General features: G+C 38.9%; 1 protein-coding gene across 1 annotated transcript; it reads left to right on the top strand.

The window, feature by feature from the left end:
* The first annotated feature begins 2,969 nt into the window (after positions 1-2,969).
* Positions 2,970-23,639, top strand: ARL6 (ADP ribosylation factor like GTPase 6). The gene is made up of 8 exons (XM_015405698.1): positions 2,970-3,158; positions 6,441-6,611; positions 11,159-11,220; positions 11,684-11,752; positions 15,309-15,403; positions 19,038-19,167; positions 21,835-21,890; positions 23,351-23,639. The coding sequence occupies exons 1-8, from the start codon at positions 2,976-2,978 to the stop codon at positions 23,374-23,376; spliced, it is 792 nt and encodes a 263-aa protein (XP_015261184.1). The 5' UTR covers positions 2,970-2,975; the 3' UTR covers positions 23,377-23,639.
* Positions 23,640-25,276: the final 1,637 nt, after the last annotated feature.

Raw genomic sequence — 25,276 nt, 5'->3', positions numbered from 1 at the left:
TCCCTAAAAGGCTATAAACCACAACACAGTCACATTGTAAAAATACAATCTATAAGGTTCTCTCAAACAAGGCAATTTTTCTACATTGGTACTAATGAAAGTGTACATCAATTTATGGAATGGGTGCTTTCTGTGAAAGTCCCATTCCATATACAAATGTAGTGACACTAATGGTCTGGTCAATGGACATGACGTTTAGATTTTATTAGAGACAGACACCAGCAGCACCTGTATTCCTGTATAGGTCAGCACTGCAAGCAATCTAAAGGAGAGCGACATAAACTGTTAAAGGGCACTGTGGATGAACAGTGTAACAGGGAAAAGACAAGGCTCTGCCATAACAGGTGGAATGTCCACTCACTGGGTAAGAATGCTGAACATAATTACGGTATATTAGTAAGCAAATACCTATACAATCATACATATACACATCTGTAAGTATACTCAAACCAAGCTGATATATAAGTAGATACATTAGCAAATACCTATACAATCATACCTATACACATCTGTAAGTATACTCAAACCACATACACAGACTACCAACATATGCAGATACTATGTGTGAAGCTCACCCACCCCCAAGACAGTCAGGGCTGCCTTGTAACATCTCCCATTCTGGCCTTCCGCAAGTCCAAGCTCAGCCTCATCTTCTGAACACAGCTCTCCCCATGTCTATCTGGCACTGTGCCTTGTTCTCTGCTGTATCAGAGTGATCTGCCTGGGTCCCAGCAACCTCCTTCTCTTAGCCTTTCTCGCATGGGTGAGTCTGGGCCACGACTGGCCACGACTGTCCTCAGCTCTGGCAGCCAGGGCAGGGTCAAGTCGGGACCGGACATCAGCTCCTACCACTCTGTCTACGAGTGATTATGTTTCTGTTCACAAGCAATCACACGTACAGCTATGCATGCACAGGGCTGTCAAGAAGGGAAGGAGACTGGGGGACAAAATTCCTGGGGCACAAGTCAGCTCAAGGACCCATTAAGCCTTAGACAAGCTGCATTCAGCCAAATGGATTTCAATTCATTTTACTTTTAGTGCAGCTCTGCATTGCAACTACTAGGAGAACAGGGAAGTCTGAGCACAGTAAACAGCAGTCACTCTAACTGCTCCCCTCGCCTTTCTGCAAGGATGAAGCAAACCCTTGCCTAACTAGGAGGCTGAAGTTGATCCCCATTCTAACTGCTCCCCTCGCCTTTCTTCAAGGATGAAGCCCTGGCCTAACTAGGAGGCTGAAGTTGATCCCCAGTTCGTTATTCGTGACTTATTCATGAATTCAACCGAAAACATAGAGGAGAGTTCGAAAGCTCCGCACCCCCAAATAAGTTTTCGATCGCCACATGTCATATACCCCCATGTTCATGGGACTCTCCCCTTCGAGAGGAATATGCTGCTTCCTGGTTCAAAGCCCAGTTCTTGTGCCAGTTGCTCCAAAGTGGGGTGCCCCCAGGACAATCGCACAGGCGGACACTGGGGCCAGGCTGCACCGCAAAACAATATTTGGACTACCCCAAATGACACATCCCAACACTCCAGAGACTGTCCCCTGCGAGGGGACATACAATGGTGCCCTGTCCAAACTGTGGTTCTGGCACCACAAACTTTTATTTGGAGTATCACCAAGAGGCCGTTATTTCAAGGATTTGAATAAGGAAGTGGAACGACTCCATGCCCTTTACACCCCCAAATAAAGTTTGGACCACTACATGTCATACACCCCCATCACGTTCAGGGGACTCTTCCCTTCAAGGGGACATATTCTGTTTCCTCGTCCAAAGCCCAGTTCTTGTGCCAGCTGCTCCAAAGTGGGGTGCCCCCAGGACAATCATGCAGGCAGACGCTGGGGCCATGCTCTAGTTCACACAAAACATAAAGAGCTTCGCCCTCAGAATGTCGCTCCGTGATGTCACCGATCTGGTGTCACTTCTGGGTGATGTCATTGCACTGTATGCATGGCAAAGAACTCCCAGAAAGGAACTTCAAGCCCCCTCGCCAGCAGAATGATAGGATCTTGCAAGCCCTAGGTTGCAGTGATCTTTCATGGCACAAATGAGGATTCAAAGCTGGGTCTTCCAGATACTTAATTCTTGTTATAGTGAGTATATATAATACAGTTAAAAGCTGGGGCACCAAGAAGTATTGGGGGAGCAATACCCTCTGTGTCTAATGCCACTTTAGAAAAGGACACTTAGGCCGATTCTGCATTTGCATTTTAAAATCATTTTCGTGCTGCTGTGACGCAGTCTTTCTCTATGCTTGTTTGAATGTTGTTTGGAGGAGATTCTTTTTAAAGCAGTGCAGAGGTGCAATGACAGTGGAGCCACCCCAAAGGACGATAAACATATGTGGACGTGTGAAAGTATGCTAGCACTGTTGAGGTGTGAAAATGGCACCAAATGTAGACAGCTTTTTTGAAGACGGAGTCAGAAGGCTGGGACACCGGTGGGAAAGACAAATGCAGATTTGAGTTAGTAAAACTTTTTTTTTAATGCACAGAACAAATTAAACTCCTGGGCTCATGTATAGCTTTTAATTGCTCCTCTGTCTGCATTTTCCCACCTTACTAACCGACTAACTGTAACAATAACAAGGAACACGACCCTCCTAAGAGTAAAGGAGCTTGCTTGGAAGTCAGCGTGGTTATTTCAAAATGCTACAACCAAGAGGAGCCTGTAATCCTGTCCGCCAGTACAATCCTTTCCGGAGACTAAACCCCAGTGAGTAAACAGACCGGAATGGGGTTCTGCTCAGTATTGCTCTCTGCGTTACTCAACATTTTGTCTTGATTACTATACGGTTCCACTATCCTTGCCCCTCAATCGGGAGCTTTTATAGGAAATGACGTCTTACCGGAACGCTCTTCTTTATACCGCTCTTTGCGGTCATAGACATTTTTGGAGGATAGATTTTGGAGGATTTTGTGAGCCAAAGAGATACGAACACGAGGAGTATGTCGCCCCTCACAGTCGGCTTCAATGCGACGCCTCCTAGCACCGCCCAAAGAAACCGCGGGGAAAGAGCTTCTTTCCTCGTCCTCCCCCGCCAACGTAGCTGACGGCCGATCGGTCTCCAAGGTAACGACGCAGGCGTCGAGGGAAGGGGATGCCGCTTGCTCTTCCAAGGCCTATCCAAGGAGTCCCTCTCTTTTCCGTTCCTTCGTGAGTAGTGGTAACCGGGGGTTTCCTTTCCTCTGTGGAGATGGTGGGGGAGGGAGTCTGTGCGGGAGTTTGGAAAGACTTCCAGGGGCGAACGAGTGTTGCGACTGAGGGTGGTTCCTTGTGCGCCTGGAGGAGCGAAGAGCTTTCCCAGGCGACTTGGCACGGGCTCAGTGTCTCGTTTAGACTGTACTGGGATCCACGCAGAGCAGCGATGCGTGTTTCCTGAGACTGCCCTTGCAAGGGATCTTTGCATGGGCTGCGGCACAGTTTAAACGAAAGTTGCACTGGGAAGTTCCTGGCCGTTCGGTTAAACCGAGTCTAAAACTACCTTCACGAATGCTGGTAGCTAACTGGAACCAGGATGAGGGGCTTCGCACTAGGGACCAAAGTATCCTAAGCAGTGTTCCCTCTAAGCTGAGTTAGTGTGAGCTAGCTCACAGTTTTTTAGCCTCTGACTCACACATTTTTGTCTTAGCTCAAGAAGGATGGCTCCAAAGCAAACTGATTTATGCAGTAGCCAACTTAAATGTCAGTAGCTCACAAAGTTGAATTTTTGCTCACAAGACTCCACGGCTTAGAGGGAACATTGAAATCTTCCTGGCTTTTGACCACGAAGCTTCTCCAGCCCAGAAGAGGCTTTTCAAGCAGCTACTGAAGAGTTGTATGAGCAGCCTGGTCCATAGGGGAACCTTGCTTTCAGCAGCTCTCCAAGTTCTCTTTTCCAGTATCGTTTCAACTGGAAGTGCTAATCTTGCATAACAGGTGAAATGAGGTGCAACCAGAAGTTCGGGACCTAGTGTGTAGGTTCCCCCACTCAAACATGCTGAGTGAAACTTCTCTCTGAATGCACTATTTCAGCTTTCCTCAAAAACTTATAGCACCGTACATGCTTATAACCTTTATACTTTAAAAAACCCTAAAAAGCTCCAAAGGCTAAAACACTGAGAAGCTGACGACTTTAAAAAAAAAAATTGTGTGAAAGCATAATTAGAATGTTGCTTGATTAAATAAATAATGGATTAATTGTATACATTTAGTGGGTTAACTTTGCAACTAAAGCAACTGCTAAGCGAAAAACAAAAATCTTCCTCTGCAGATAACAGTTGCTGTCTGAGAAAGGGCATTCTGTCCTGTACATGATAGGAGTAAGAATGCCTCTTCTGAGAAAGTACTAATCGTTTAATTTATGGATTTTGTAAATACTTTCATTTATAATTATTAACAACTTAAAATATGTTAGTGTATTAATGGTAGGCATATTTTAATTAATTTAAAAGCTGTTAATTAATCAAGTAATTGCAGCCCTAGGTATAATGTCCACTGAAATTCTGTATCCCTTCTCTCTACTACCATACTTGCCTTAACAATCCTTTCTTGTCTTTACTAGCAACCTTCATCCCCACTCAGATGCCTTTGTTGCTTTTCTTCTGTTCTCATAGGTGCTACAGTGTGTGTTGACTATTTCAGGATCCCAAGGTGTGATTGTCACAGTACTGGTGTTTTTCCCCCCAGTTTTTTTCAGACAAACTAAAATTGTTTTGAGCAAAGTGAAATAGGATTTAATAGGGGCTAGGCCTTAATAGGGGTTCCCTTTAGTGCTGGTGTAAAAGACAGAAATTATATTGCTCAAGCTTAGCCATATTTTCACAGTAATAAAGAATTCTGTTGATTTTCTTACAGCCCATAGTTGCTAAAAGCAGTAGAGGTCTTGTAAACAAGTACATGTAGAAACCATAGCCATTTTTGCAGTCTTTGGGGAAAGTCTTTCTTGCACATGGTACTCTTAGTTCTACGGTAACTGATCAGGGATAGCTGAGCATAATGTGTGCGCTCTTAAATAAAAAAAAATCACAAAATCTGCTGCCTTTTTGTCACTGGAAGCAATCACCTAAATTTATTCATCATGGTAAGATGCTATTGCAAAGATGCTATGAAAAATTAACTTCAAAATAAGGCTCCTGAAAGTTTAGACAAGCTGTTATTTTAGATGTCATGAATGAGAACACTTTAGAAGTTGAAACATGCTTCCCTTTCAAAAGATGATAATCTTCAGAGTGTCATAATTCAGTACCACCTGCAAGGTTGTTGGACTTACTTCGTAGGTCTTGCAAGTAAACTCTAGTATTTGTTGCAGGATGAGAACATAATCTACAGACTGTTGGGTAAATAAGGCACAGAAACTAGAGCTGTTAATCAAAATAAAGTTCTTTATCTAAATCTATTAGGAAGGGGGAAAACAGGAAAGTTCTAATAAAATAACAAAGTCCTAAACTACATATTTATACAGTCCTAAACTACATATTTATACAGCAAAGTAGGCTAATACATACCACGAGTGTCTAAGAGGAAAAAGGTAAAAGCCTAGGGCGAGGCTGCAGAGCAAGTAACCTCTCTTCTAGACCCTTAACAGGAAGAAGCTCGAGCTCATTAGCCAACCCAAACACTGGTAAATTAAAACCATCCAATCAGTTTCGCAAACGCACCAATTAACACTCTGAGCCAGGTTGTACTTCCAGGTCAGGTCTCTGGTAGAATCATAACAAATATATTAACCCTATAATGACTGAAATATAGATCTTGCCATATCTCAAGATATTGCTTGATTAAGATATTGCTTGATTACAATCCTGCCATATTTTAGAAAGTAGTTTTTACAAGTCTCCATTATTAAATATTAATTCTATGACACACTTTGTAAGATAATTCTGGCTCCGTAGTGAGCGAAAATCCAGTTTGTGAGTATTTAGTGAGGATTCCATGGCTCGACTGGCTTAGTTAGCAGAATTGTTTTTGAAATTGTGACACTATGCATGCATATTTGATGCAGTTCTTGAACTGAAAGGTAACTGATGTGTAGAGTAAATGTGGATCAGTACATAGAGGATCCTGTCTTAAGTCATGGGGTTGACTCGATGTTCTTTGTGAAGATTTCCCCACTGCAGCAGGAGAACCTGATTTTCTTAAGCACTTTGTTCTATGGTTTTCTGTATCTGACTGAATAATTACAGCCTGTTACTGCACCCTGAAACAGTTAATTTGTTGCAAATGATTTCACTAACCTGATAGCACTGCATAGTATAACTTGCTGAACCAAGGACATTGTCCTTTAGACTGAGTTTTAATTTAGCCGATCTACTTTCGCATTAAAGCTGTTGTCAAATAATCAGCTTACTTCCTAGATACTTAGGTTAAGTAGCCCGTTGTGACAGCATTTGAAACCATCTTCTCTCAAGGATCTTTGTCTGAAATGTCTGAGCATGTTTCCTGTCATGTTTTAAATAGGCATATTCTTCAGAAATATTGGTACTGACTGTGCCATTCAATCCAAATATGGGATTATTTGACAAACTAGCAGGTTGGCTTGGCTTGAAGAAGAAAGAAGTTCATGTTTTGTGCCTTGGATTGGACAATAGCGGTAAAACTACTATCATCAATAAACTGAAACCATCTAATGTAAGTAGGCTTTTTAGCATGCTAACAGATGGGTTATTGTGAATGCTGAAAAACTGATGCTAATAGAAGTTGCCCTTGTATATGATTTAGCCATGCAATGAAGTAATAAGAAATTTTCTTATTGTAGTGTAGTGTAGTGTAGAAGAGTATAGTCATGTATAGAAAATCTTACCAAAGGGGGTGGGATTAAAATGCTATGAAAATATTACACCCTAGTATACCAAGAATTTTCTCAATATAAAGAAATAGCAGGGATTAAAGATGACTCACTAAGACATCAGACTTTAATTTGGGGAGGAGTTGTGGAGCAGTGGCAGAGCATCTGCTTGGCATGCAGAAGATCCCAGGTTCAATCTCCAGATTTTTTAAAAAAGATCAGGTGGTTGGTGATGTGAAAGACCTCTGCATGGAACCCTGGAGAGCCACTGCCAGCCATAGTAGACAATACTGCCCTTGATAGACCAATGGGTCTGATTCAGTATAAGGCAGCTTCAGGAGTTCAGTTGAGTTTGAAACAGTGTGATTGTTGCTGCTCTATTTAATTTTCTGTCAGTAGATTTTTGTTTGATTTTAGCTAAATTGTAAGGAAGTGTAAACTTTTTAATGAAAATCGAATCATACTCTACTTGTTATCCTTTGGCTTTTAAATATAGCTGAGTATTTGTAACCAACTAATATTGGGCTCACAGAGTAGGCACTACATCAATAATGAAAAGTTATAAAAATAAGCATCAGTAATCAAAATACAAATAAAGTATAAAAACAAAAGAATGTAGCTGTGTTAGCTAGCTGAAGGCAAAATGACCAATAGTGCCATCCTAAACAGAGATATGCCCTTCTAAAGCTATTGAAGTCAATGGGCTTAGCAGGATGTAACTTTGTTTAGGGTTGCACTGAAAGTATCTTGTCTGTTAGTCATTAAAGTAACACTAAAATATTTTACTTGTTTTTACATCTGATGTGTGGAGCTCTGCATGGTTTTTTGAGCTCCCCTTCCCAAAGAATTTCTTCTTTTCTGTGCCACAAAATAATTTTTTCCTGAAATTTGGGAGAACTTTGGGTAGCATGTGAAGCAGCATAAAGTACATTCAGGGGGAGAAAGCATGGCCATTCTGGTGTTTGATTTTTGAGCACAGTATTTATTGATAAAGTTTGGGGGAATCAAATATGCTACAGCAACTCAGTAGGTTAACTAGTAGGTGATCAAGATAATCCCCATGTCCAAATACAGACTGATTTCTTAAAGGATATGTTTTCCAGCAGAAGAAAACATAGTGCATTGGGTGTTAAATGGTTGAGTGTTTCTTAAATCAATTTCCAGGTAGAGGTGAATAAAATGTTAAGAATTACCAGATACTTTGTACCTACCTAATTAGTAGTTATACTTTTCAGTCTATGCATTTTTCAAATGTTGTAACATCATCCAAAATATGTATTTTCTTTATTTTTTGGGACCAAGACAGAAGACCCCCCCAAATAGAATTAAATGTTAGTTAACACACATTCTGAATATTATTCTTAGCATTTACAGCATTCAGAGCTGCTTGTAGGTGATATCTCAAGTGTTTGCACAATTCTGTAAGTTAGTATCTCCCTATTTTAAATGTGGCGAGGGGGCTAAGGATAGAAGGTTGGATCTAGCCAGTTTTTTCATTTGATCTTGGCCAATTCTCATCCCTGTTACAGTTCCAGTACTTCATGGCTTTTATACATATAGGTCCAATGATGACCAATAGAGCCTTTTTGTTGCTCAAGGGGATGTCATTATCCCTTTTTCACCAGTTGGTTGGATCCAACCCAGTAGCATGCTTAAACTGTCTGATGATTTCCTATTAGAGGAGATATTTGAGTTGAGGACTTCCTGATTCACAACCAAGAAGGGATGATCTACGTGGAAGCCTACTGTTCAATGCTGCTTACTCCCAAGAAAGTGTTTCTAGGATTGTACTGCAAATCTCTTAGCCATTACACTACACAAATTCTCAGTAGCAGCTTCATCTAGAAGCCATTTCACACATGGCAATTTTTGAATACAGAAATTATACAGATTCTACAGAAAAAAATCTGTATGTAAAATTGTACACCAGACTTTTCAAGTATGTGTCTCAAAAATGTTTTCCAGATTTTTTAGTATAACCAGTACCTTAATGTATATCTTTAATTTTTTTTTTTAAAAAAAATCATTATTAGAGTTGAAAAACTACAATAGTCAATAAAATGGTATAATACAGTAAACCTGTGATTGATATTAACCAGGGCTATTTTTGGGCACAACGCGCAGGAACGGAGTTCCGGCTGGCTCCCAAGTTGGCCACGCCCAGCAGGAACTCATTAGCATAATAGGCTACACCCAACAGCAGAAACTCATTAGGATTGGTTACATTAGGGATGTGTGGCCTAACATGCAAAGGAGTTCCTGCTACAAAAAAGCCCTGGGTTTTGACAACAAACAAGGTAAACAGAATAAGAAGCAAAAGGTGGGTGTGGCTGGATGACCACACTTCTGGTAACATGGGGGTGCGGCCTAATGTGCTAATGAGCTGTGCTGTCAGGGGTGTGGTCTAATATGCTAATGATTTTCTGCTGTTGGGTGTGGCCTATTATGCTAATGAGTTCCTGCTGGGCTTTTTCTACAAAAAGAGCCCTGAAACAATAAACGTATCAACGCATTACATCAAGTAAACATTGACAGGTAAAAAAGTAAGATCTCATAGGTCAAAGGAACAAGGCAGTGAAGCCCTGTTCAACAAGGAGTTTCTCAACAGCATGTGTGTATTTAATGATTCATAGATTGACTTCAGTAATAATGATCTTGCAGATATAAGGAAGGTGGAAAACATAATTTAGTATTCACAATCTGTGTTCTTGTTTGTTAAGTGAAGATATATCAGAAACCTTAGAATTTAAATATTACACAGTATTAATTTTTTGATAAAATACAATACCATGTAGAGTTGCTAAAAACATCTAAAGAATGTTGCCTTTGCCAGAAATGGAAATGTGTTAGCAGTGACGACAGTGTTAAGGAACTGGGGGATTACGCTAGTTTTCCTTTACTGTGCAAGCCAATTTGCAGTCTTTAAAAAAAGGCACCCTTTAAAGAACAGAGAAATGTGGGCGTGCATTCAGCCAGTGCTTTGCCAACTGCACTGGCTGCCAGTACAGTACCCGATCCAGTTCAAGGTCATGGTATTGACCTTCAAAGCCTTATGCAGCCTGTGACCAGCATACCTACAAGACCGTCTCTCCCTGTATGTGCCCTGGAGAGCCTTGCACTCTGCTGAGCAACATATACTGGTGGTCCCTGGCCCGAAAGACATATGCTTAGCCTCAACCCAGGCCAGGGCTTTTTCGACCCTGGCCTGGTGGAATGCGCTCCCATGTGAGATCCGGGCCCTGCGGGACCTATTACAGTTCCACAGAGCCTGTAAGACGGAGCTGTTCCACCAGGCCTTCGGCTGAGACGGCAGGCTTCTGAGTCCATTGTGGCCTCCCCTGCCCACACAGTTGCCCATAGTACTGTTTTGAGAATCATCAGTCTGATCATCCTGCAGGAAGTTTTAAATGGAATGCCCTGAAAAATGTATTATCTGGTTTTGCCATCCTGATTACTGTTCATTATATGATTGTTTGAATGTTTTTAATTTTTAATCTACTTATATTTATTGTTATTGAACTTTGTTGTGAGCTGCCCTGAGCCTATTTTGGGATAGGGCGGGATATAAACCCAATAAAATAAATAAAACAAAATAGTTCAGAAAAGTGATGGTCCCGCCGACGTTCGTCATTTTCTTTTACAACGGTCATACGAACCTTTTGCTCTCATGTGTCCTTGTGAATGAAGTACTCATCCTTCATTAAGGGAGAAAATAAACTATGGCTTCAAATAAACTATACATTATATGGGCATGGAGTTGCTCATCAGTATGATGCCAGTGGTGTCCTATAAGTACCTGTGACTGTCACATAACTGCATTACACTCCACAATCACTTTAGCCACAATTACACTTTCAGGAGGAAGAATGATCATTTCCCAGTAATAACAGTATACAGTTTGGATGTTGTCTGAAGAAGCATGACTTCTCTGAAGCAGAATTCCAGCATAGAGATAAGATGTCCATATTTTCCAATAATAAAGTAGCAAAACTGCATGTCGTTACAGAGAAAAATGAGGTTCTATATAAGCCTTAATAGCAGCAGATGAACTAAACATATGTCTGATTGTGGATACAGGTTATTGATTTCAATCATCAAAGCAAATAAGAAGACCGCAGAGCTATTAATTAGTCAATTAAGAACTTGTGGAAGTAAACTTAAAATCACAACTTTCCCCCTTTGTAAACATTTTTGTGTGTCATCTGTGTGTCAACTTTACAATTTAATTTTAATAACACTATGTCCTACTGCCAGCTTTACAATTTAATTTTAATAACACTATGGATAGTAATCTGAGTAAATAAATACAAATAAATACAAGACATAAAAGTACAATAGTATTACAATTTTTCACAGATTAGTTTTTAAGGTGAATATTTTGTTTTTGAAGGCTCAAACTCAAGATATCGTTCCCACAATAGGATTCAGTATTGAGAAATTCAAGACATCCAGGTAAGCCATTTTATTTGCATCGTACAATTACACATTTAGAGGAGCATATCATCTTTTTCACGGGATATATTAGATGTAAGGGTTGATTATCAAAAGATGTCGTATCACTTACTGTGCTGTTTGATTTTTTTTCCATTGCTGTACAGACACTAGATATAAACCCAGGCAGGGACCTAGGGACCTAAAGCTTACGGGAGTTGCATAAATATAAACTTCATAGTCAACATATTTTAAGAAATCAACTTTCTCAAAAATTTTGTTTCAATATATCCTTGATTATTTTGATCTTTGCTTGTGTGTGATACTTAAAACTGAAATTTAGAACTTCCTATTGACTGGAGAGCTATTTCTTTAAAGTTTCAAGCAAATGCATGTGTACTCAGAAACAAGCCCAAGTATATGTATTTGGGATTACAGCACTGAAAGTTAAGTTCCAATTATATATTTTACTATCTCTTTATAGTTTGTCATTTACTGTGTTCGATATGTCTGGACAAGGTAGATACAGAAATCTCTGGGAACACTACTACAAGTAAGTAACTTTTAAAAAAAAAATAGTTTGCATTATTAACAGTTTTTGAAAAAAAGTCATCTGATATTTCGTGATAATTTACAAAGATTCTAAGTAGTTTAGACAAGTTGTAAAGTAATGTAAGAGACAGTGTGGTGTAGTGATTAGGGGATCTGGAAGACTCTAGTTTGATTCCTCACTCTGACATGAAAGCTAGCTGGGTGACCTTAAGCCAGTCACACATTCTTAGTCTAAGTCTAACCTACCTCACAGGGTGGTTATGAGAATAAAATGGAGGAGAGGGGAATGATGTAAGCCAGTTCAGATCCTCATTTGGGAGAGACGCAGGGTATAAGTGAAATAAATAAATAGTGCAGTTATGATGCTGTTATTAAACCTATGATTGCACTGAAAAATGAACACTTCTGAGTAATTGTCTGAGAGTTATCAGGTATTTACTTTGTGAAGTTATGAAAACATCAGATTCCTAAAATAGCCATATATGCTTTAGAAAAGTGGTTCGTATCAGCTTTGCTAATACAAACGTTGTATAATAATAAAAAAGCTCAAAAAAACTTCAGCCCAAAATAGTATGGCATATAAAAGAGAACCAGCTCTTGGCAAAAATCTCGATGTCTTAGGCAATTGTAATTTTAGCATTTTAGATCAAGATAAAGAATGTTGCTGTCTTAACAGTCTTTGCACACTGAATCCATCCCAAATTCAAAGAGGACTCCAAAGGTTTTCTTTCTACTGTTTCATATAATGATGCACGGCACAATTTCAAAGGATGGTGGCACCTAAATTACTAGTAGAGAAACACCAAATATTGTTCCTGTAGCCAGTTAATTACTGGTTCAGAGGAGACCTATGTTTTGGTTCCTTACATATAAAAAGTCTCATATGAAATAACTTTATTTGGAATTCCTTAATTAATTTTTCTTTGTTTCCTAGCCATGTTAAATATGTGTGTGGCTATGCAGAATTTCTAAACTGCTCTGCCCCTTATTCATTGAGCAACATTTTTGTGTGATGCACTTCTGGATATTTGGCCAAAGGTACCAAAAGCATTTTGGGACTTTTATACAAGCATATACTTTTATGAAACTTTTAAATGGAATTTTAATAACATTGTGGATATTAAAATGTACAAATTACATAATTCATAAGATGTAATTGATTGGATCCAAACCAGGCCTTGCAGAAATGGAAGGCACTTCTCCTGGCACAAGGTGGTATCAAAGTTTTCAATGCCCTGCAGCTTCCTGCTCCATATGCCACATTATTCCCAAAAGTCCCCCAACTTTCCAGACTGGCTTTTGGGAGCTGTGGAAGAAGTGGAATTCCATTTGAGGTTTTGGGGATTCTTCTTGTTATATTTGCAGCATAACCAAGGAAATAGAAGCATTAAAAATTACCATTAAAATTGTTTCCAAGGGGAAAAGAACTTGGTAAACTTGGACATTGACCTCTCTGTCCTAAATTTTAATATAACCAGTCCTTGATTATTAGAGATTTATTGTTATACTACTGAGTGATAATGATAGTTAATCGATTAACATATTAAAAGTAATTATAGTTTGCATCTGTTGCCTACGTCTTACAAACAGTAAAACAGGCCGGTGCAGCAACTGAGATGATCACAACAGGGTTTACTGCATATCTCCTCTTGTAAGGGTATAAGAAGCACAGTTGGCTGATCTCATGCTTTTTTGGTGTTGGCCCCACACCATTCTGCAAGAAAGGTGCTTTCTGTCTTTTACAAGGCAGAAATTAAGCTTTTAAGAAACGTTTTAAAGAATATCTGTATAAGTTATCTGATTATCACTGTTATTTTAGTGTGTTCATTCTCTTTTTCATTTTTTGGTGGCACATTAATTCCTGAATACAGAGAAAGCAGGTTAAATTTTGTTGGTATTTTTGGTGAGAGGGGGGATAACAGTATAGTGTCAACAGCTTCCCAAATAATTATACAAGCCGGTCATCTGGAAACACTAAATTTTGTTTGTCTAGTTTAGAACACTGTTTCAGTTTCCTAGAAATAGGAAACCAAGATAGACTATAAATTGAAATACTTTTCAACAAAGTTAATGCTTGGAAAATATAATGATAATCTGTTGCAGTTTGACTTCAATTGAGGGCCTTCCACGAGCTCTGCTCCCATAGCTATAGATTATAGGCTGCTTTGGGCCTAAGTAATTTTTTGGAATCTTAACATTTTACATGTCCCTCCTACCCCAGCCATGACTGTTCTAACAAAGAGACATACCACTGCTCCATAATTATTTCCAGTATGATATTTTGGTTTTTATATTACTTCTACATCAACACAACCATTCAGATTTAATTATAAGCCAATGATTAAGTCCATTATAAAAGACTTGCTGCTGTTAACAAGGTTTCCTGGTTTGGGAGGGAAGACTGAGCTGTGTAAAAATGCTTGCTTTCCATATTCTAATTTTCTTTGTCTGATGTTAACAATAAATATAGTCGGTGGCTTTAGATACCTGGCAAAAATTACTCACTGATTTGTTAAAAATTACAGCATCAGAGGGCAGATGCAGGTTGAATTGTATGTGTTCCTATGCAACTGTATTGTGTCTGGATTAAATCTGTGTTGAAGTGTTTATTTCAAATGGAATTTGCAATGTTCAAAATTTCATTTATAGTACCTTCTGTTGGCTAGTCCACAGCTAAAGAATCTCAGGATTTTAGCCATATTGTAATTTCATTATTATTTAGGTATGGGGAAAAGTTAAGCCACATGATTTCTTCATTAGTTCCTTACAGTGAGAAATACAACTATCCATGGATTCAGTATGGAGATGCACAGGCATCTGTCATACTCTCAACTGACTTTCTTGTGATGCAATTCCAACAAAGTTTGAGTATGAGCTTTCGTGTGCATGCACACTTCAGGTATCCTCAGATATTTGAAGAAGTGTGCATGAACACAAAAGCTTATATCCAGAATTAAATTTTGATGGTCTTAAAGGTGCCACTGGACTCAAACTTTGTTCTGTTGCTTCAGACCAACACAGTTACCCATGTGAATCTTTCTTGTGATGTGTTAACTTCAGTGGATTTAGAAGGATATAATTCTGCTTAGCATTGCGCTGTTAGATTGGTAGATGAAGTGCAACAAACCTACTGACCCCTTGATGTGATTTGAAATGTAGCAAGTTCATTACTATTTCCATAAGATTGTACATAAGGACCTTATGAAAAAATGAATATAACTGTCCCCTCCCCCAAGGTTGATTGGCCAGAAGAGCCCTGTTTGGCAACAGAATAAATGCCTTAACTTTGCTGAATTGTATATTGGAGAAGTTACAGGTTACAGAATTACATGCCACCAACTAATATGCTGTAATAAGCTAGAAGAAATAGGACTGTACATTTTAAAAAAATATCCATGCCTATTTTGAAAGTAACCTGAGTTGCAGAGAGAGGCATTGATGTTGTTAAAGTCTAGAAGAAATTGGATGCCTACACTAACACACTGAAGTAGGATTCTGATGATTCATTGTTCAACATTTTAGAGAACCTATAATTTCCTTCTTTCTATATTGTACAGAGAAGGCCAGGCTATTATTTTTGTCATTGATAGTAGTGACAAACTCAGAATGGTTGTAGCCAAAGAAGAACTTGACACCCTTCTGAATCATCCAGGTGAGGAGACCCTTTACCTTTTATTGAACCTACTTCTTATTTTTGGCATAAAAACAATTTACTGGACTATACTTTTTGCTTTGTGGACTCTACTACATGAGTTGCTATGCTGTCAGAAACTACTTGTTAGTTTGATAAATAGCTTGTTCTTCCAGTTTTGACGCTGGCTACTGTTCTGTATAAAGAAGATAGGACAACAATGTCTGGTGTATTTTCAACCTGTTGCCCTGTGGAGATAACCGTGTAGCATAATTCATACAAATTTTATCAGGACTGCTAGGTTAAGGCAGATCTATTATACTTCCTTCTGTTCCCCTTCAGGTTCAAATTCCAAAGCACTAAGGAATTATAAAATTTTGATTTGAATAAATAAATAAAAATTAGAGTGCTGCTTTAGGAGCAGTCTTATCAAAAACATGATGAAAATGTTTCAATAAATGAATTCACAAGGAAATTGAGAACATTCCCGTAATAACTGCTGCTTTGTTCACAACTTAAAGATGAGCAGCCAAGGCCATAGTCTTAAAATTTTAGGCTTTTATTTAAAGGTGTTTTTAGTGAAAAAGATTATATAAATTACTTTGAAATGCTGACATGTGTTTCAGTTAGAAGATTACTTCATGTAGGACTCTGCTAAATGCTCTGTGAAACAGCACAGTTCTGTCTTTTGAGTCAGCTGTAAAAATTGTGTAAAGGATGAAACATATATTGGCAGGACAGAATACTGAAATGTGAAGCTTGATAATAAATAGCTTGTTCATCTTTGCTACTGGATTATTAATATCTGCTGAAGAAAGAAAGTTGTGTCCTACTAGTAATGATGACCTTGTCAATAGAATTTTGACTTAGTGAAATGTTATATTATCTCAATATGACAAAAAGAAAAGCTTAACATATTGATGAAACCTCCTTTGATTTAAATAAATGTTCTTTTTAGAAATTTAAAGTTTGTTTGCATTGTCACTGTTACAGAGTGACTTGCAAGAAAGAAGTCTTATAAGTCCTCTTGTCAACCTGTTACCTGAAATTCGGAGAAATACTTAGACAAATGAAACAGGCAAAATCACTTTACTATTATATATTACTAGGAAGAAGGCCTGCTGTAGCAAGAGACAGTGGGCACTAGCGTTGGTGGGGGGGCACCCTGCCACCCAGGGCAGCTGGGCAGTGAAGGGGGGAAGGGGCGCGGCACCGCCGCCGGCCTGAGGCCAAGGCGATTAGCCGCAGCCCTCCCGCAATGGCGCGCCCAGCACCCTGCCTGGCCAGCGTGGTGAAGGTCCCCACAGGTGGAGGAGGCCAAGTGGGCCAGCCTGACTCCCCCCCGTCTGGCGGAGGCACCGGTAGGGCAAGGCAGCAAGTGCGCCGGTTGCAGAGAGGCCACACAGTATCCTGCCCTCTGGAAGGGCACCGAGCGGCCGCAGAAGGTGGCTGTGAAGACAGGTTGGCTCTCAGCCGGCGGCCCCGCACAGACTGCAGGTGAGAGGCCGCCTGGTGGGTCTGTGGGTGGGCCGAGGCGATGGAGAGAGGCGATCCAGGTATGGGATTGGACCCCGTACTGAGTGACAGGTCACAGACCCAAAGGCTAGGGAGGCGTGTGGAACGTTCAGGCGAGTCTCACACGAAATGAGCTTTATATATAAGAGAGATTTTCACTGTGTGACTATTTAAAATTAATGTCTTGGTTTAAAAAAATACTGAAGAAAAACAGGCAGATACAGAGCTATCCTAATATATATTTCCCCTTTAAATAATTGAAATATATTGTTTTTGCATAGATATCCACTATTGGTTCACTGATCTGATCTTAAGATTTGATTTTTCTGATTAACAGACAGCACTTCTTGTTGTGATATTTTCTGTGAAACACATGAAACTGCCTTATACTGAATTGGTCCATCAATGTCAGTACTGTCTGCTCAGACTGGCAGTGGCTCTCCAGGGTCTCAGATGGAGGTCTTTCATATCACCTACTCCCTGATCCTTTTAACTGGAGATGCTGGGGATAGAACCTGGGACTTTCTTCATGCCAAAGCAGATGCTCTACCACTGAGCCACAGCCCCTCGTAGTTGCCAAAGAAAAAGAACAGTAACAGTGTAATCCCAAGGCCACCGAATTGCTAGGATTCTCATTTGTCTGCATATTTCAAAGCTTGATCTATATCTGTAACATAAATTATGGGAACTTTTATAGGAATACACATGGTGAGATTGAAAGCAGGTCTAGTTCTCAGACAAATCATTACCACTCACTTGCTGTCTTTCCAACATACTTAAATTCATTTTGAAAGTGTGGATATTTTCCGGACATTTTTTCAACTGATTATAAAGCATGATATTGTCTAAAGCTAGCCAAAATGGCTGAGCCTGAAAAAAATCCTGAAAATATTCAGGATTTTTCAGGTCTGCTGGATAGCTGGTGTGTAAAGGGATTGGTTTCCCTTTAAACATCTTCCAGGTGAACTCGCCACTTTGGAGTTCACTCATGGCTCGCAAAAGGGACCATGTTGCTTTTAAATGCCTTCCCCCCTCCCTTGGAAATAATGGAAGATGGGGGCACTTTCTTCTGGGACTCATAGAATTGGACCCCCTAGTTCAATCTTTTTTGAAACCTGGGGGGGGGGGTTGAGGAGAGGCACCAGCAGCTATGCTGCAAATTTGGTGATTCTACCTCAAAAAACAGCTCCCAGAAAGCCCCAGATACACCCAGATCGATTTTCCATTATACCCTATGGGGACCATTGACTATAGTGGTCCCCATAGGGTATAATGGAGCCAAAATTTTTCAGGAATCCCAAATATTTACTGAATCCAAATACCATACGTATTGGGATTTGGGAATATTGGTAAATACTGATATTTTTCAGATTCAGTATACCTGAACTCGAAAGATACTGGGTAGTTGTGTTTTTTGCACACCCCTACTCCATAGTGCAGAAGTAGTGAGAGACATATATTTTTCAGATGCTGCAGTAAAAGAGTAATTGTGACTTTTATGCAGTTTTTCAAAAGAATTATGGATGCTTTCAATAATTACTATTTTCGTGAGTGGTGACAGAATAGCCCCAGTTTAAATTCTCTTATTGCTAATCATGATGCAGTTTGTTTGTTTCCCTCAGTATCATAACTCTTCTGATGTTAGAAAATATACATCATGCCAAGTGGTAATGAAATTTTATTGACTGCATAGAATGCTTATGACCTAGTTATCTTATTTCCACTCATTCATAAGCAGGACAAGTATTACCTTATATATTAATCAAAAATCCCTATTCCAGATTATAACTTTTTCATATCCAAAATTTGGATTTCATATTTTAATGGGTTTATCAACTTTTCCTTTGTGTATATTGGAATATCTTCACTAAGGGGCTTTGCTTTTATTTGAACAGTGTAAGGCACTTTGCTTTCATTATAAACAATTTGTATGACAGTCTTAAATGAATGCATGAGTTTAGGAGGGTTACTTTGAGAGTTCTGCTGAAATATGCACCCGAGTGTGCATCTTGGTAGAATGCAATCTTCAGAGGATGACAGTGACAGGTGAGCAATGTATGTATCACTTTTCCTTCTCAAAATTTGCTGCACAAAAATGGTGATAGAAATAACAAAGTTACTCCTGTTTTCCCCCCCTTAGATATTAAACATCGGCGAATACCAATTTTGTTCTTTGCAAACAAGATGGATCTCAGGGATGCTGTGTCTTCAGTAAAAGTCTCTCAGTTATTATCCTTAGAGAATATCAAAGACAAGCCATGGCATATCTGGTAAAGCTGATAGTTTTATGTTGTATTCACATAGATCTGAAATGCCTGAATTTACTAACTCTAGTATTATTCTGTTTTTAAAAGGTTAGATAACTGATGATCCATTTGTAATCATACTTTATATTGAACTGAGCAAAATCTGTTGTAGAACGTTTGCAAATGCTGAAAGCAATGTGTACTCACTTTCACCTGCATTTGCAAAGCAATGCCTTGATAGTAATTTTTCATAAAAGATTGGTATTTCAGTTTTCATGTTGGGGCTGTGCTTTTTAAAAAAACGAATAAACTAATTAGAAACATATTTTTACTAGTTCATAGTAATAATAGAAACATATCAGTTGAAATGAATAGTATCATCTGTTCAGTTATTGCTGATGGACAGTGGTAAAATATATCTTATTTCAAACATGTATTTGTAATAATAAATCTCAGCTGTGTTTCTATACAGAACTCATACAGTTGGATCCAAAGGTACTGTTGTACTGTTGGAACAGAAAATGGAGGGCAATTTTTGCCTTCTCTCTCCTGCTACAAACCTCCACTTTATCTCCTGCACTGTTTACGAAGGTCTTCTGATACCCAGGAGCAGAATTTCCAGTGGCTGAGGGCCTGAACATCACATTCTGTGAGCTTTAGTCAGCTTGCTGTACTTCAGAGCCAATCCATAGTTCTTTAGCACAATAGCATCCTTCTGTTGTTCTGCACTTTGAAAGCAGTAGGTCTTCAGCATCTTTTTTTCATATACCAAACACTGAGATAGCAAAATGTAGCAAAATGTGTCAAAATGTAACAGCATCTCGTGGATAAAATCAGTTCAAGGGAGGTTCTGCAGTCACCTTAAACAAATAACGGGTACCATTTAAATGTGTGGTATTTAAGACCTTGAGGCAGAGGTCTGAATTAAAATTTACTCATTTTAAGAATGTGTAAAAAGATCAAAATGTTTTTACACATATCTTGCAAAGAGGAAAGACTAAACCCTCCCACAGCTTATAGTTTGGTCATACAAACTGTCACCCCCAGTGATGATGTCAAAAGTGATGAAGATAGCAAAAAACCTCCAGGATCTTCAGCCAAACTGGCCTGGAGAAAAATTCCTTCCTGACCCCAAAGTGGCGATCACCATTTCCCTGGGCGTGTAAGAAAGGGCCACAAGAACTAAGCACTGATGCAACCCTTCCTGCCCTCCCTCTCATGATCTGCCTAAGTTCACAGAATCGGCATTGCAGTCAGATGGCCATCTAGCCTCTGTTAAAAAAACCACCAAAGAATCGGCATTGCAGTCAGATGGCCATCTAACCTCTGTTAAAAAAACCGCCAAAGAAGGAGAACTCACCACCTCCCAAGAAAGCCTGTTCCACTGAGGAACCACTCTAAAGTTAAACTACTGTCCAACAATAGTTGTACTATTTTTCTTTAATATTATCTCCCTTATAAATAAAAGCCGAATGGTGATGGCACTTCTCTAGAACATTCCACATGCTCCAAAATCAGTTCGCTCTCTGATCTGTCATTCTGAGGGTCTCCCTATCCACTGGCTGCTTTGCCTGAGTCCTGCCTCCAACATTCTAAACATTTTGCTGTTCCTCTCCCCCCCATAGCCAATCAGAACACAGAGGTTATTTGCATATGCAGCCTCATTGGCGTTTGCCTCTGAACACAGAGGTCGTTTGCATATGCGACTTGATTGGCTTTTGCCTCTAAACATTCTGAGGTAAAATGTGTCCAATCTTCAGGTGAGGGCTGGAGATCCCTCAGAATTATAACTGCCTGAGGTTGCCACAGCAAATTGACACTGAGTGTCCAAGGCCGGGGCACCCGCCCAGAGCCTCTTTCTAGAGGCCGTTGTATTTATTTCCACAACAGGCCTTTTTCCTAGTATTTAAAATAAATAGGAATGTACAAGATTTCAAATCCAGAAAAATTCCAAGTGTTGTGAAGATCAGAAACAGCTTTTGTCCTCCCTCCCTAAACACATTGTCACAGTCAGATGCTCACTATCTTTTCTTTAAAAGAACTAAAAGTTCTCATTTAGTTAGGATGAAAAAAGTGGTTGAAGGGGTAGAAATGAGTAAAAAAAACCCCTCCCTGATAGGTGCTGGAAACAAATCAGTGAAAGGGTGAGAGAGTTAGGAGTCGCTTGTGAAAAGTGGGAAGATGAAGCAGCAGATGGAGGAAGAAGCAAGTGCCCAGGAGAAAAAAGAGAAAATCGGGAGAGCAAATGGAAGGGTAATTGAACTGCTTCTATTTCCCTTCTCTGCTCTCCCCACTACTGTAGCCTTTGTTTACGATTCAGTTTCCTCACATATTCCCACCGTTTTGTGGATATCTCATTTCTTAATACTTATTAGAGATTAACACCAGAACCAAGACAGCACAAGTTTCCTTGCCCTTGCCTCATTGTATTGGCTACTTTTGTTTGTTCGTTCGTTTTGTAGGGGGCAAAGAAACTCAGCACAATTACTTGATATCACCTGTTTTGTTGTTGGCAAAAGAGGAAGGGGATCTGCAGGAAGGCTTCTTTGTGTGGGAACAGCCATTCTCTCACATAATCTAATTTCCAATATGAATGTATACTTGTAATCTCTACTGTTTGTAAAATTTAAGATTTTTATTTTCTCAATGTGCTTAATATGCTTTTAAACTGTGGTCTATATTCTTTTTTAGTGCTAGTGATGCTCTTAAAGGAGAAGGATTGCAGGAAGGTGTAGACTGGCTTCAGGGTATGTTCAACACATTTTTGCCTTAGCTGCTTCTCTTTTCACTAATCTCTTTTTAAAATAATCTTTTTCACCATTTTGTTTTGCCTTATTTCTACCTATTTCTGCTATCAGATCAAATTACACAGTGAGTATCCATGTCGAACTCAACATTTGAACTCTTTTTGCTTGTGCTTTATTGCTACAACAAGCATAGCTGATTTTAATATTAACATTTACTTATTTTATACCCTGCCTTTCTCCCCAATGGGGACCCAAAGCAATTTACGTTTTTCCTCTCCTCCATTTTACTCTCACAATAGCCTGAGAGGTAGATTAGGCTAAGAGTATGTGACCAGCTCAAGGTCACCCAGCAAACTTCCTTCGCAGAGCAAGGATTCAAATCTGTGTCTCACAGACCTGTGTCTCACAGTCTGATCACTACACCACACTCTGGCAGTAAATGTTTCTCTTAAATTAATCTCTGTAGATTACTTTAAATTATTGTACAGATAATAGTACTCCACCTAAAACGTATGCATTCATTAAAACACACTTTTAAAAGAAGTGGTTGTGGTGCAGTGTGTGATATTACAGAACACAATATTTATTTACGTTTACCATTGCAAGTAGTAAACAATGCAAGTATGCACAAATCTTCCATATTATTTCATTTGGTATTATATGTTACTAATGGAGAAATTCTTTATTAAATATGGTAGTGTATATCAGAAGACTGTTGCAAATGGATTTTTTTTCTGTCAGTACAACCAAAACATTTTAAATTGTACATGAGGGGAACTTAACTCATTAGATAAATGAGCACTGGTTTCAGTAGAAATTAAATATAAACAAAAAATTATTATTTGTTATCAGCTTTGAAACTTGGGGCAGGGTCCAGTATAACTCTATAAATAAAGTATGCCATCTACACTAGTTGTGATTTGAAAAGGTTGGCATCACTTCAGTATTTTATCTAAAAGACACCACAAGATGTCAGCAGAGACTCAACTTTGAGAGATTAAAAGTAGGTGCTGCTATGATATAGGGTAAGTAAAGAGCCTACTTGAATACAATAGACAAAACATCGACAAATTGTTCAAAATTACCTTCAGAAAATCTATAACTGTGAATCCAATATGAACATGCACCATATATTTATTTGGAACATTTCTATCCTGCCTCTTCAGGGAACCTGCCTGAGGCAGCTTACAAAATAAGACAATAAAAAGATTAAAACACCATAAAATTACTTACTAATTTTGTTGGAGAAAAGACACTAGACATAGTTTGCCAATACAGCTATCATATTAATATAACTTCAGTAAAAACCAAGAAGTAGAAGTACTTCTTTTTACATCAGTAAAAACTAAGAAGTACTTGGTTCTATGTAATTGTTCAGACGCTTTAATAATACTAGAAGTCTATAGACAAAATAACATGAAGCACAGTATTTTAATGCGAGTTTTGTTTATTTTATCTAGATCAGATTCAGGCAATGAAGACATGAAAAGTCAATAAGCTCTGAAATTATTGTTAAAAGACCATTTGTGGATGTATATGACAAGCCTTGAAGATAAAGACTTTTTTTAGGTCTGTTTACAGCAGTACATTTTATCTATTCCTTCTTTTTGGCTTAAAAAAAAGCCAGACTTTTTAAAAAGGTCATATATGAACATTCATGACACAGGCCAACCATTTCTGTATGGTTAGACAGAACATTAAAATCACTGTATACTTGGTTGTGTTTTGGAGTTGGTGCCCAAAAACAGACGTCTTTGAACCTCAATAATTTGGTTTTCTACAAGCTCTATATAGAGTCTTTTTTCCAGAAGTGTATATTGAAATGTACCTTTACCAGAATGTACACTTTATTTTGCACAGAAACCAACCTATACCAATTAATTTTTTCATAGTATCTTTTAAGATATACTGCTTACATGCAAATTGTGTTTTTATAAGCAATTGTGGATATTTATGAGTAAGTTCCTGCTTGTATGTGGTGAATTGTATTGTGTCCTGTAACAGCTGAAACAATATTTTGATAAATAAAATATAGTACATGACTGACTTACTGGGTTGTGTATATGTGCATGTTAAAAGAAGAGGTAAAATGGCATATAGGAAATAATAGCAGTCTAAAGTGTTCCACACTTAGCTGGACTCTTGTACACAGTGCTGGTCATTTAGATGGTTATATTTTTGGTAAATTGATTAATTCATATTCTGTTGATATATTGCACAAATACAGAATGAGAACTTCTCAAATTCTAAATGTACCTAAAGTAGATCAAGGCATTTTATTTAGCACTGTGTAATGAAAAGGCATGCAAGTTGCTCAGCTTCCTGGGCTTGGAGGGGGCTCCGGTGGGTCATCAAGAGGCTTACACCCTCTTTCTGATACATACGATGTCCATTCTATAGTGCATTTGGAGAAAGTAATGCAAAATCCACCTGCAGCACCAGCTCTCAATGGCACAGGTGTGTAGTGGAGCTTCCCGCCCAATTGCAAAGCATAGCCATGCAATTAACATGAAATTAAGCAAACTCTGAAGCACGACGAAAGACAGGAGGGCCTGGCATGATGTGGTCCATGGGGTCATGAAGAGTCCGACTCAGCTGTGCGACTGAACAACAAACAACAACAAAAATGAAAAACACATAGAATGATGTTGTTTAAAAAGGTCTAATGAACAAAGTTTGAGTCGAGTGGCACCTTTAAGACCAACAAAGTTTTATTCAAAGTATAAGCTTTTGTGTGTATGCACACTTCGTCAGATACAGTGAAACAAGAAATCCTCAACCATTACATATAGATAGAGGGTCGGGGGGGATAGTTGACAAGAAGGGCTAGTTAGAGTCAAGATGCATAAGTAACTTGGTGATTATAGCGGAGATTGGATTAAAGTGATTGGTAAAATCTGTGAATAGCACTAAATTAGCATACACATACAAGAGTTAAACAGACGTGAGAACTGAGTTTGAGTCCAGTCTAATGTACAGCATCTGCAAATAACTTTCAACTTAGCACATTTTAGAGGTCCATCAAATATCCTGTGGCCACAGAACTGTGTATTTAAACCTTTCAAATTACACTGTTCTGAATGGATGCTCCCGCCACACATGCACACACTCACAATGGGAAATTGTACTTGCCTGAATCCACATCCAGAGTCTCAAGGCAAGCACCTTTGGAGACAGTTAAGATAAGAACACATACATTAAATAATTGCCCTTCTTTCCATAGTCCTTTGTTGATCCTAAATATTAGATGTGGACTATTTGCTCACTTAGTCACATAGTGGTTCTTGCCACTGCTTCATGTGTGTGTGTGGTTTTCTAGATGTGGTAGAAAGGTATAATGACCCCATGCTGCCTGTACTGATATGAGAGCTTTCCTCCATCTTGTG

The sequence above is a fragment of the Gekko japonicus genome, unplaced genomic scaffold, assembly GCF_001447785.1.
Source record: "Gekko japonicus isolate JY-2015 unplaced genomic scaffold, Gekko_japonicus_V1.1 scaffold1318, whole genome shotgun sequence".
Lineage (NCBI taxonomy): Eukaryota > Metazoa > Chordata > Lepidosauria > Squamata > Gekkonidae > Gekko > Gekko japonicus.
The sequence above is the reverse complement of the archived record's forward strand: the minus strand, read 5'-3'. Positions and strand labels throughout refer to the sequence as shown.